This window comes from Pithys albifrons, chromosome 3 (assembly GCF_047495875.1).
Source record: "Pithys albifrons albifrons isolate INPA30051 chromosome 3, PitAlb_v1, whole genome shotgun sequence".
Classification (NCBI taxonomy): Eukaryota; Metazoa; Chordata; class Aves; order Passeriformes; family Thamnophilidae; genus Pithys; species Pithys albifrons.
Genome location: NC_092460.1, coordinates 33,002,002 through 33,015,396, shown reverse-complemented (window position 1 = coordinate 33,015,396; position 13,395 = coordinate 33,002,002). Strand labels below are relative to the sequence as shown.

Here is a 13,395-nt window from a genome sequence, read left to right as displayed (position 1 = left end):
TGCCCATCCTGTTGCAGCTTTGTGAAGAACCCATTGGGCAAACAGGAGAGAAATTAAATGTGACAGGCTGATTCAGAGCACAGTTTTGAGTTCATAAAATCACAGAATCACCTGGTTTTGCAAGGAGCTTGAAGATCATCCAGTTCCAACCCACAGGCTGTGGGCAAGAACACCTTCCACTAGACCAGTTCCTCCCATGTTAATGTGGGAGGTCTTTAAAAATAAGCTGTGTGTGTCAGATTTTATATTAAAAGTCCAAAATTTCAGAATAACTCAGATCCAGACTTTTGGGACAAAGTAAATTTGAATGAAAGGCCAAAATTTGTGTTTTGCAGCTGTCCTATGAATGCTAATTAGTAAATGTTTTCATACGACAGATATATGAGATTGTAAACTGACTCATGGCTTAAAATTAACACAGCCTCTTTCATAAAACATAAACATTACTCAGCTGAGATAAACACACCTCTTTGCACATGGAATTGTTTACTAACCACTACGGACTCCTGTCTAAGAAGAGACAAATACATTTCTAATTTAATGGAATGGTCATCGAAGGAGGAATCCTAAAGGAAAGGGCTTTGACACTGCAAACTGCCTGTGAAAATGCTCTATTTACACAGAGAGCTTGTCTAAAATAAAGGAAGGATATTATCATTAAAAAATATGTTATCTTCATCTGCAGATGATCTACATCAGCAGAAATCCAAAAGACACTGCAGTTTCCATGTACCATTACTACAGAGACAACCCAAACCTTCCCACTATAGATACCTGGACTGCTTTCTTTGACTTGTTCTTAAAAGGCAATGGTAAGAATAAATGTTTTCTCCCTGCATTTTGCATTAGTTTATTATGCACAGTAAGAGTTAAGAAATGTGAACTGTGAACTTTACTGAACTCTCATTCATATGGCGTTAGTTGGGAGAGGCTGGGGGTGTCAGTATAAATTCTAATGACAAACTAAGCCAGAGCAAATAAAGGAATGCTCTCCTCAGCCCTGCAACAAGACAGGTCTCAGTTCTCCCAGAAAAGACACTCTTAGTTTCTTCCCATGAACACTCTGCAGCCACTGACTATTTTTTGATTCCATTGGGGATTTTCCTGTGTCAAAACATTTCTGACCTTGACTTGTGAACCTCAATACGAGACTGCTTCCTCCCAGTCAGCTGTGATAGGGCATGTGTGTGTACACAGCTCTTCCAAGAAGATGCAGGGGCAGCTGGGGTGGCCACAGCCTGCTCCCATTCTGAGTGGGGTGGGGGCTGTGTCTGAGGGGGCTCAGCCAGCTCTACATGTGCCCATGCACAGGAGACAGGGCATGTGAGGAGACTGTCACTGCTCTGCACCCACAGCTGTCATTGCAGGTCTAGTGTAATCTCCAGTCTTGGAAACAGCCCTGGGCGGCCCTTCAAAGGAGTCTGGACACGCTCATAAAACACTCCTCCACATGCTCTGCCTCATGTGTTGTCATAGTAGAGGGGTCCAAAGACCAAGGACAAGAGTGATGGGATGGAAGTTAACAACAGGACCTTGTGCATGTTATCCACTCCCATTTTTAGTGTTTTATTACTCTTTTAGGGACGTGTGTCACCCTAGTGATGATAACAGCAATCATGACTGATCAGCTTGAAAACTTTGAAAGAAAAGTGCCATTGCAGTCATCGTGGGCTCACATCAGAGCTCCAGAAGCCAATTTGTTTACTGTCTTCTCTGGGCTTTGGCTCAGATCTTGTGCTCCTAGTTCAGAGCAAGCCTAAAGCACATCTTCAGTGATTTGCAGGTCCTTGGCTTGTTAGTATGAACACTGAACAGACAATAGTGAAAAAAAAAAGGAAAAAGTAATCTATTCAGAGCCAGGTTGGATGGGACTTTGAGCAACCTGGTCTAGTGGAGATGTCCGTGCCTGTGGTGGAGGGGTTGGAACTAAACGATCTTTAAAGTCCCTTCCAACCCAAATCATTCTGTGATTCTATGATTACACTTTAAAAGCATCTTACCTGTAAATTATTAGCCACCTTCTATTTCCTTAGTGGTTGCACTAAATAGATAACTATGTTGGTTACATTAAAAATTTAGGTGAGAGGTGATGAGGAAGGAAATGTTGTCATTTTTGCTCCTAATAAAAATATGTGACAGCTCTGCTGCTTGATTCAAATCCTGCATTGTTCTTAATATCAGTTCAAAACAAGGTTTAGGACAAAGAGTGACAACTGTGGTGACATCCCTGGCTTCTCCAAGGCTGATTGCTCCTGAATCCAACAGGGCTATGCTCTTGTTGGCCACATGCTCAGTGTAGTGACCAGGAGAGCAGGGTCTAATTGCACTCTGTGGAACACACATGCCTTGCGCTCAGGAAACTGCTGTATGTGCTGGAAAGGGCTACAGACTTGAAGCATTCAGCTTAATTATAACTATCAGTTATAATTAATATTTAATTATAACTCACAGCTTGCAAACCAAATGATGGGCATGACAAGGTTATACTTTTCTGGTGGTGGCTACAAAGCAAAGTCACAGTTTGGGGGAACACAGGCTGTGATTGCTCTGCCCAGGCCTCCTCATTGCCCTACACGAGGCTTTCATCTTCCCTTTCAGCCAGAAAGGTCAGAATGTTGTTTTTTAGAAGAAAGCTGAAATTTTTCTGTCTTCCCATGGTTCAGGAAAAGGAGCATTCAGACAAAACAAGTACTGTGACTCAGCTATAAGCCATTTTATCTGTTTCACTGACTGAATGATGTATTTGCATAAGTTCTTTATATAATCCTTCTTTGGCATTTAAAAGTTATGCAGACTCCTCTCTGCAGAGACAAAGAGAGCAAACAACAGTGTGCTCCATTTAATAGAGTCCTGATTTAATTTCTGATGAGGTGATTGTATTTCTAGCTATGACATCAGACATGCAGTCATTTGCTGAGGTGCCCAGGTCTTGTTAGGTCCCTTCATTATTGGTCTTTCCTTAAATCTGGAGCCTGTTTCCACTACAGAACCATATCTCAGAATAGTATGTGCACCTCCGATATGAAAACAAGTTCCAACAAGAATGGTAACCTCTTTGGATGTTACTTTTGTAAGTCTGAGACACACAAAGAATTGCAACTGTTTTCATATTATGAAGGGGTCATTCCCCTAAACGTGTGAGGTACCAGCACAGTTATTTATGAATGAAGTTTATCTGAATCTCTTTTACATGGGTTCTCTTTTCAGTTGTCTGTGGATCCTGGTTTGATCATTTCCTAAGTTGGGAAGAACATGAAGATGACAAAAACATCCTATTTTTGTTCTATGAAGACATGAAGAAGGTAAATATGCTCTCTGCTCTTGGATCAAAATGCATTATTTGTAAATTAACATCATTAAAATATCAAAGAGGAAATTGTAATGAAAGACGGAAAAGAAGGAAAATACAAATGTATGTCTTTGGGCATATTTTATATTTGCATAGAATTTTCTATTAGTAAACTAATTCTGACTGCACAAGTTATATAAATATCAACTCCTGTGAGAGTTGCATCTCTTGCACACAGGAATAGGACTCATATTACATAATTTTCCCCAGGCTACAAAGAGAATTTTAAGTTCCTTTTTCTTGGTCCTATGGAAAGTCCTATGTCCAATCAAGGACATCTGTCCACATATTAATTTGCTATGTCTGACATTTCAGGTGAAATTTTCAAAAACTGATATAAGACAACAGAAGAACTCATGGTCAGTGGTAGTTGTGTTCCAAATAAACAAGAAAATTAGAAGCTGAAGAGGCACGAAAAGAGTTTTGGTGAAGGGAAATCATGCAAGCACTGCTTTGCTGTTCTTAGGAAAAAAAAAAAAGAAAGAAAAGAAAAAATACAAATACACCTTAGCTTTCAGAGACTGAATTTTTGGGTAAATGGAAAAGACTTTCTAGTGTTTCTATTAAACTATGTTTGTTCATTTTTTGGGAACAAAAGAATTCCGCTATGAGAAATATAAACAAACCATTTTAGATTCTGAGTCACCCGTTAGATCTCTAGATCCAGCACTTCCAGTGAAACAAGCTAGTTACACAGAAGCTGAGCTTTGAGTATTTCTCTATTCCCAGAGAAATAATTCTGAGAGACAGGAGAACATTTGACCTGAACTGGGAGTGAAATTGGGAATATAACGGTGTTTGATATGCCCTCCTCAGTATTTGTTAATTTCTGTGAGTATGGATAAGAGGGGAATCAGATTTACCGTACCTGTCATCTGCACAGTCCAATGACATATTTGGCTTTGCTTCAAAGCAAATAAATCTGTGACAAACTTGTTATGTAATAAATAAGATCCCTTTCAAATTAGTTAGAAGTCTGATAATCAGCTTAGAAACATAAAAGCTTTCTTTTCCTTGTACCTCAGGATCTCCCTACAGTTGTAAAGAAAATTACATTGTTCTTGAGTTTAAACGTCAGTGAAAAAGATATCCAAGAGATCTGCCAGAAGTCCTCGTTCTCAGAGATGAAAAACGACACAGAAAAGGAGAACAGCGATCCCAGTCACACTGTGTGTGCTCTGACATCCAACAGGAACCTGATTTTCCGAAAAGGTAAGTTCCTTTGTGCTTAACACAGCAGAAGGAGTGGGACTCCAGACAGAGGCCAAGGACCAGGTCTTTCCCAGAGTGTAGCGATGCTTTGGGTCAGCCCTGGGAAGCAACAACAGGATCCTTCAATTTGAAGCCCTCTTTAAAATCACTTTCTTTCTCTGGCTGCAAAAGCAGATTTACTCTAGAGAAGCACAGGGGAGTCGGAACAACAGCCTGACCCAGGGGAGTGGCAGCTGTTGAGCTAAAAGGAATATCTAAAAGTTGACCACCTCAGTCTTTTAAAATGTCTCCTCTAATCCCACCTGCAAAGGTCACTCAGACCAAGACACATTCTTTCTAAATAAGACCACTCTTATCATCTCTTATCTTATGGAAAATACTCCTGAGAAAGGAATATGCTGACAATGACAACAACAAAAGGATGGCCATAGGCAGCCTCTAGACCCTGACCAGGCTGAAATTCACAGGAAAATCTTCCACAGTGTTTAGTTCAGATGTGACTTTAAGATATCTGCAGGAGCTGCTTTCTTGCTCCTGACAAGTCAGAAGCTTCCTCAGAGCTGGATAATAACTAAACCAAACCCATCATGTTAACATGGATTTTGATTATTTTATTCAGTTAATTTTTGAACAATAATTGACAGTTTAAAACCAAGAGTTGTTTCAATTAATAAATAGGGAAATGGTACCTTCCATTAACTCAGAATGTTTTTACTGACGAGCTGAAACAAATGCCAAATACAATGTCAGTAAAAAAGAAACAAAGAAAATAGATACATTTTTCTAAGTCAATGAACTTTGACGAAATATGTTGAAAATTTTGAAAAATCCCAAGTTTGACTTCCAAGTAGTTTCAGTGCAAATCCAGAGTTTTAGCTATTTTCAGCTGATTTACATGCATATATTATTCTTCAGGGTCTCTTCCTGTCCTTTCTGACTGAGTGCTATTTTAGACAGTAAGTGAGGTTTATACTTTAGTCAATTTGAGGGTACAAGGTCTTTAGAGCTTGTGCATGAGGAGAAACTGTAAGCTCTCATTAAAATGTATCAGCTTAAAAAGAATTTCCTGTTTCCTCAAACTGGATAACAGTTTAAACACTTTTCTGAACATGAGTGTGCATGGCTGCCCAGAAGGATTCGACTGTATTTAACATCTCATCCACAGAAAATCCTAGAGATTAGGAGCAGGTGTGAGGGTGGGATTCACCTATCAGGTCACTCTGGTCTCGATTTTTAGGCATCTTCCTTAGACAAGTGGCTGCTTTTGGGGCACCATTCATTTAATGAGTTCTAGATGTTGACAAGGATGACCTGTAAAAATCTCTTCCAACACAAACTGTTCTATGATTCTATGATTTTTTTCTGGACTATTTACAAGACCATGTGGTAGAGAGACTATTTACAAGGACATATAGTAACAGGACTAGGAGAAAATGGCTTTAAACTGAAAGAGAGTAGGGAAGAAATTCTTTACAGTCAGGGTAGGGAGACACTGGAACAGGCTGCCCAGAGAAGCTGTGGATACCCCATCCCTGAAAGTGTTCAAGGCCGGGTTGGATGGGGCTTTAAGTAACCTAGTCTAGTGTGAAGTGTCCCTGCCCATAGCAGGGGGGTTGGAACAAACTGATGTTTAAGGTCTCTTCCAACCCAAACCATTTTATGATTCTCTGATTTCCTCTACTGACTGTGGAAAAACCCAGGCAGAGACCTTTAACTACATAGAACTAAGGCATGGCAAGATGCCTCCCTGCTGAGATGACCAGGAGCTCTAATTCCACCTTGGAAACCTGCTGCTCTTCATCCACCACTCAGTTTTGTTGGCACTAATCAGCTCTGGGGCTGAGGGTTCAACAGCCTTTATGGATGGCAATCCAGCTACTTCCACCAAAGTCTCACTGAATCAATAAAACAACTACTCACAATCGTGACCTACTAGAGAGACGGTGGTTAAGATTATATTAATTATCAGAGTCAACTGCAACATTAACAAAACCAGGCTGCTTTTAAATCACTTTTTGCTTCATATATTGCTGGCTTCAGTGCTCTTTCTGTTCCTGCTCTCCTAGGTGCTGTTGGTGATTGGAAGAACCATTTCACTCCAAAGCAGAATAGGAGGTTTGAGGAGATATTTAATGAGAAAATGAAGCTCAGCAAGATGGCACAAGGTTTCATCTATGAATTTTGACTCCACGTGAAGAACAATATCCAGTTATCAGCAAATATACATAGAGCAATTGGTGGGAAATTCTGAATGGGCGCTCCCATTTAGTGTAAAATTCCAACAGAAATGATTGAGGACAGGAAAATTTTGACACAATGCCAGAGCTGAACTCAGTTCTCAGCGGGCAGACGTATAGATGGTTTTATAGAGTCAGATGTTAGACTCATTTTTTGACAACCAAATCTAGTTCATCATTTATTTATTTTTTTTTCTCCATGGGGATTTGAACAGACTTCTTAGATCTGAATTAGTTTTACCCAAGATACTATGAAAAAAAATAAAAAGAACCTGTAAGAAATTGAATATATGAAAGGTCTAAAAACATATCATAGGAGAATGACCAAAATTTTGACCGCTTGCTCCTGTAATGCACCATGATTTGTGAATTGCCTATCCCATTGGACACTGTTATGGATACTGAAGTTGAAAGCTGCAGCTGCGTACTTGAAGATAGATCCATAGTGAAGTCTGTTTACAAAAATGTTTCTTTTTTTTTTTTAACAATATGTAATTCTTTGATGTAACTTATTTCTGAGTTAGATACTGTATATTGTTTGTGTTTTAAACACAACTGATATAAATCCAAATAAATTTCTGCAGCATATGTTGGACAACTTAAAAAGTGGGTTTTTTCCATTTGACTTTCTTTCTACAAAATGTCTGTTTCCAGTGTTTTGATGAGAACCATTTTACTTCACAGTCCTTGTGCAATAGAACTCAACAGCTCCACTGTGGCAAACAAACCACAACTCAGAGACAGCTAATCCAAACATGACTTATTTATCTACCTTGCCTTGATAAGACAGATTTTCCAAGAATCAGCTCTCTGTGTTCACACCCAAGGGACTGTTTTAGGAAATCAGTGAAGATTTTTCTTCTGATTTATTCCATTATATGATTTTTTGTGTCCTCACCTGTGCTTTGGAGGACTCTGGCTTCAAGGACTCTTCTCCCCAGATTAGTTTTCCCCAACCATACAGCTACAAGGCTAGAAAGCTGAGGTACAGCCTTATTTAGTGAACAATGATCTCTCTCCAGCCACACACTTCACACTTGCCACACAGCCCTTCCATTTCAGACCTGGCTCTTGCAAGATGACACCAATACCTACTGATTTTACATCTGCATAAATGGTACTTAAATTACATGCTGAAGAGACTAAGAGAAAAGCCTGTATGATCCCAGCCCCTCGCTACTTACCAATTCAACACAAGGGAGATGCTGCTCTGAGTACTGATTTTTGCAAATGACCCACCTGGAAACCAAAATGTTCATGTTCTTTGCTCTACTGACACTGAAATCACTCTCCCTCCAAAATGCCAGGGCCCACTGTTACTCTACTTTCAGGTCTCATTCTTCCACTATTAATAAATGGTAAGGAATCAGATAACAAAGATGCTTGAACATTTTACTGAAAGACTTATGTTTTTTTCTGGCCCTTTGAGCCAAAGGGTCCTTGGGCAAACACAGTTTGCAAGTGAGTTTATCTGCATTAAGGCTGCTGTAAGCAGCATTTACATGTATATTCACAATATGAAACTGTGTAAGAAGGGACAGCATGAGGACGTGCATCGTGGATCAGTGGGGGGTTAAAGCACACACTCCTGGCTGAAGGGGTTATATTAAAATATAACATGCAAATGTTTTGCCAGCTGACCTGTAGCAGTGCATTGCAGTCTTATATGGCTTCCAAAATAAAGCTCTGCTCAGTGACACTTCACACCAATACAGCAGTTTTAGTCTAAAAATGCAGCTTTACTCAAGCTTTGCTCAGTACAGGCACACCTGAGGTAAAGTGCAGCAACTGTTGGTAATTATTAAAAGCTTGAGAAGGAAAGCAGCTTCTGCCAGCAAATCTCCAGGGTAGCAGGTCCATCCTGCACTGGCACAGCCTGGTGAAGCTGCAGGGAGCTATGTCAGAGGTCCAGAAAGCCAAGCTGGAAAGGGCAGGGGGATGTGATGCTATTGGCAGCCAGGGCCTCCCAGCAGCTCCTACACCTACCACTTCCTTCTTCTCTCTTGCTCTCCCCATTGTGCTGCCACTCCTCCTCTCCTTCCCGTGACTGTAACAGAGGGATTCAAACAGAATGTTTCAAAGAATTGTCAGTCTGGGTCCACACATCATTCTGGCAGGTTGTGCAGATGTTAAAGGACTTCCAAAACTTCCATAGTAAGAGGTTGTAAAAATGTCTCCCTCTCTGCATTTCTTTCTTTTTGACTATGGCAGTTAAAACATCTGTGGAGGATGACATTTCAGCCCTGCAAAATATAAAAACACTAATCCAAAATATACCTAGAGCACAGAAACACTAGGTTTGGAAGAAATTAAACCCTGTGCAATCTCCATTACATGGAAATGCTTACAATACTGCATTCCTAATCCAGTAATATATTTCTCCTTCCTTAGCAGGGGATCTTCTCAAGACTGATTTAAGCAGAAAGGACAGGATTTATGCCATCAGAGCTGAGACATGAGGCTTCTTCCTGCTCTTATCAAAGTCAACCTGCTTTGCTTGCTACTGGGCTCACCTGGCCTTTGGAACAGAGAAAAAGAAAGCAGAGCATTTGGAGGGTCAGAAGTCCTGTGAGAGGAACACATGAATTCCAGGCCTTGCTTTATAAACCTCTTGCCTGAGAACATGACACAATAATCTTCTAAAATAGCTCTCAGAGAAGAAAAGATGCTCAGGTCAACATCCCAGCAACCTGAATTTAAGTCATATTAGTTCTGACACGATGAACGATGCCTTTTCTGGAGGAAAAGTCCCACCAAATAGCTGCAGGAACACCTTGTAGAAGATGCAAAATAGTCTGGAGAAGTGGGAAAGAATCTGAGCTAGGTCTGTTATTCTTTGAAGCCAGAAGTCATGGGACGATGGAAGACTCAAGGCAGGAGATCAATGGCTGTGTTTCTGCACTGGGTCTGAGTAGAGACACTCAAGGCAACAAGACAAGAGTTTGCTTGCAATCTTTTGTCAGCTGGAAAGGTAGAGGTGGAGGACAAGAAGGAATTTCTGTCAGGTTTGCTTCATGACCAGCCCATGAGAGGGGAAAGACAGTCACAGACCACAGAAGAAGCCAAGGGCATTCCTACTGAAAAGTGGCGATGGGACAGGAGGAATCAAACTTGACAGAAAGGGCTGAGTGTGTGGGTGAAGGTAGTCACTAAAAGGCCATATTCAGAAAGGGGGGAAGAGGACTGAGGGGTCATATCACTCTTTCACCAGTTCCAAACTCACAGATGACCACAATATTTTCAAGGGAGCAGAAACCATCAGATAATTGTGCAGGAACTTCTCTATTAACTTTGACAGGAGACAGTCCTCCCTAGTTACTGAATCCATTTGCCTGTCCTGCCTACCAGAGAAGATAAATGCTGGGAAAGACTGACAGTGTACGTGGTGAGACATTGCCCTTCCTGGGCTCCCACAGAGGAGGCTTTTCCTGGGCCAGGCAGGGACGAGAGGAAGCGCCTCAAAGCCCTGACAGAGAGCAAGTGGGAGCTCCCACCCAACAGCTGTTCCAGTGAAAAAACAGCAACAGAAAAGCATGAAGTCACCGATAGTACTGCTGGGCCTCCCTTTGGCCTCTTTCCAATCTGGTCCTGAAGGCCAATGATAAGTGGAAGAGCGAGCTGTCCCTGCAAGCCCACAGGACCACAGATAGGTCCGCTCTGCTGTGGGCTCTGCAGCCATCCAGGCTTTCTGCCAGCAGGAAAGGAAGCAGCGCTGCCTCAGAAAGGAACAGAAATGTTTGTTCTTCACTGACATCTATTGACTGCAGTGCTATAACTGCACAATTTCACAGCATGCTGCAGGGCTCAAAGGCAGAGGCAGACTGAAGGGAATCAGCCACAGGGTTGAGGGTAGCAGGCCTGTCCCTGGGTACCTGATGCACAGCCGGCTTATGAAATCCTTCAGGTCTGAACACCCATGTCTGCAAGGATTGCAGGATCACAAAATCAATGAACGGCTTGGGTTGGGAGGGGCCATAAAGGTCATCAAGTTCCAACCCTCCTGCCATGGGCAAGGACACCTTTCACTAAGCCAGGTTGCTCAGACCCCCATCCAACCTGGCCTTGAACAATTCCAGGGAAAGGGAATTCACAACTTCTCTGGGTACCCTGTTCCAACACCTCACCAGCCTCACAGTGAAGAATTTCTTCCTAATATCTAATCTGCTGCCAGTGTGAAGCCATTTCCCCTTGTCCTGTCACTTCAGGTCTTGTAAATGGTCTCTCTCCATCTTTCTTGTAAGCTCCCTTCAGATGCTGGAAGGCTGTAATTGAGTCACCTTGAAGCCTTCTCTTTTCCAGGCTGAACAATTACAATTCTCTCAGCCTTTCTTCACAGGAGAGGTGCTCCATCCTTCCAATCACCTTGATGGTCTCCTGTGAACTCTCTCCAATCGGTCCCTGTCCTGCCTGTGCTGGAAACCTCAGAACTGGATGCAGCACTGCAGGTGGGGTCTCACCAAGTGTACCCAGGACACATCCAGGCACGATCACTCTGAGAATCTCCTAACAGCCAGAGGAGAGACAGGATGATGGTACAGATGATGGCACAGATGATGTCATTCACAGGTAAGCAAATATTGACAGGAGTGCTAAAAGCAGAATTTCCAGAATTTCCTCTTCTGCTTGCAAAGCATCTCACTAAAACAAAGGGTAACTGTGGTTTGCTGTTCTCTGTCATTTCTGATCTTGGTAAACTACTTAAACCTATCCATCAGTCAGGAAGGTATCACTGTCCTGCTCAAACTGCAGCTTGGTGCATCCCTGCTTCAGAAGGATGAGGAATTAATCAGTTTACAGCATTGCCTACTGGCTAAATAAAGGATTTAGCTAAACTACAATTAAAAAAAAAAGTACAGCAGGACTTCATTGACAGGTCAAGGAAATGCAACCTAGAGTTAGGTCACATATCTCTCTGCTATCCAAGCTCTGACACCAATGACAGGAGCTTAAGGGAAGTTCTAGCCAGGTGGAGGTTGGTTTCTTCTCCCAGGCACTCAGCAATAGGACAAGGGGGCACGAACTCAAGCTCTGTCAGGGGAAATTTAAGTTGGAGATCAGAAAAAAATTCTTTCCAGAGACAGTAATCACGCATTGGAATGGGCTGCCCAGAGAGGTGGTGGATTCCCCATCCCTGGAGGTTTTTAAATTGAGATTGGCTGTGGCACTGAGTGCCATGATCTGGTAAATGGACTGGAGTTGGACCAAGGGTTGGACTTGATCTCAGAGGTCTTTTCCAACCCAATAGATTCTATGATTCTATGTTTTTTTAATTGGAGCAGTCCAGACTGGAGCTCCCTTGCTTCTCAGGGGGCAGTGGTGCAGGGGCACTGCAAGGCACAGATCTGAAACTTTACCCTGAGCACCCCTGGAAGTTCTTGGCCTCCATTACAAATCAAATGTGTGTTTTCTTTAGACAAAGTGCACCAAGACACAAGGGTGTTGATATATTGATATGCTGAGCCAGAACTAGAGCTTGTTCATGAGTTATAAGAATGACTGCCCATCAAATCTGCTCATACTCCTGTCTGGGGCATGTGTAGCTCCATGTCCTTTAAGAGGCTGCACTCAGAGAATGGAATGAATCCAAAGGTAGATCACGGTAAATACTTTGAAGAAATCTTTAAGTTCATTAGGTGAAATGAGCTGGAGTGTTTTACATTTGTCTAAATTGGATTACTGCATCCCATTCTCCAGCCTTTTAGACCAAGCTTCACTTAACAAATTGAAACACTTCAGCTGGGCCTCACGGGTCAAAAGGATCAGTGAGTGGTGATGCACCCCTTTCCAACTTGAGATTGAGCTGCTGTGAACAAAGTGTAACCAGGAGAAAAAGGTGGGAAAATAAAAATAGTCAAAATCTTACATGGACTGTACAAGCAATAAAAGGTTGTGCAACTATAGCCTCAGTTAAAAGTTACATCCCTGGAGAGACCATCTCCATGTTCAATACAAGAGTAGCCATACTAGCTCAGATCTATATCAATTTAACCCAGAAACTTGTCTACACAGCATGTGAACAACCAGGAAAAACATGTGGAATATTCCTGAATGCCCTCTGAGGACATTTTGTCAAAGAGCTTCCTAAGCAGTTTATCATATTTATGACTATAGATATTAATGACTGAGGTCATCATACTCTTTATGAAGTTCTCTCTGCACTTTTGCCCTGTTTTCAGTGAGTGGTTAAGATTAGATGAGCAATTCCTATTAATAACAGTTATGTTATGTCATGTCCTGCTTCTCACTGTGTCTGACGTAGAATGAACCACTAACACATATTGTGAAATAAAAATAAAATGCAGTTGAGTATTGCCATACAAGAAATAAGAGGAAGAAGCCAAGGTTCAGAACCAGAGGAAGTGCATCAGGTGTCAGCCTCATGGGACATGTGGCCAAAGCCTGCTTCAAGTGTGCTGAAGTTCATTAAATGTCTGTGAGCTGTTTCCACCTTTGGAAATCCATGTGCTGCAAATGTTTTGAGGCCACAGGAAAACTGGAAAGCACTACCAAATACAACATGGCAAATTTATATTCCTCAGGCACCTGTTTTTGGTCATCACTGGTTTTTTTAGTGGTCTTTCCACAGCTTTCTGCCCT

The 13,395-nt window shown here is 41.8% G+C and overlaps 1 protein-coding gene across 1 annotated transcript in view; it reads left to right on the top strand.

The window, feature by feature from the left end:
- The window catches only part of LOC139669326 (sulfotransferase 6B1-like), a 100,168-nt gene extending 92,777 nt beyond the window's left edge, over positions 1-7,391 (top strand). Inside the window, exons 4-7 of the mRNA XM_071549777.1 lie at positions 686-812; positions 3,208-3,302; positions 4,375-4,561; positions 6,628-7,391. Coding sequence (XP_071405878.1) covers positions 686-812; positions 3,208-3,302; positions 4,375-4,561; positions 6,628-6,746 — 528 coding nt within the window. The 3' untranslated portion in view covers positions 6,747-7,391. The remainder of the gene's footprint in view (positions 1-685; positions 813-3,207; positions 3,303-4,374; positions 4,562-6,627) is intronic.
- The last annotated feature ends 6,004 nt before the right edge of the window (positions 7,392-13,395 follow it).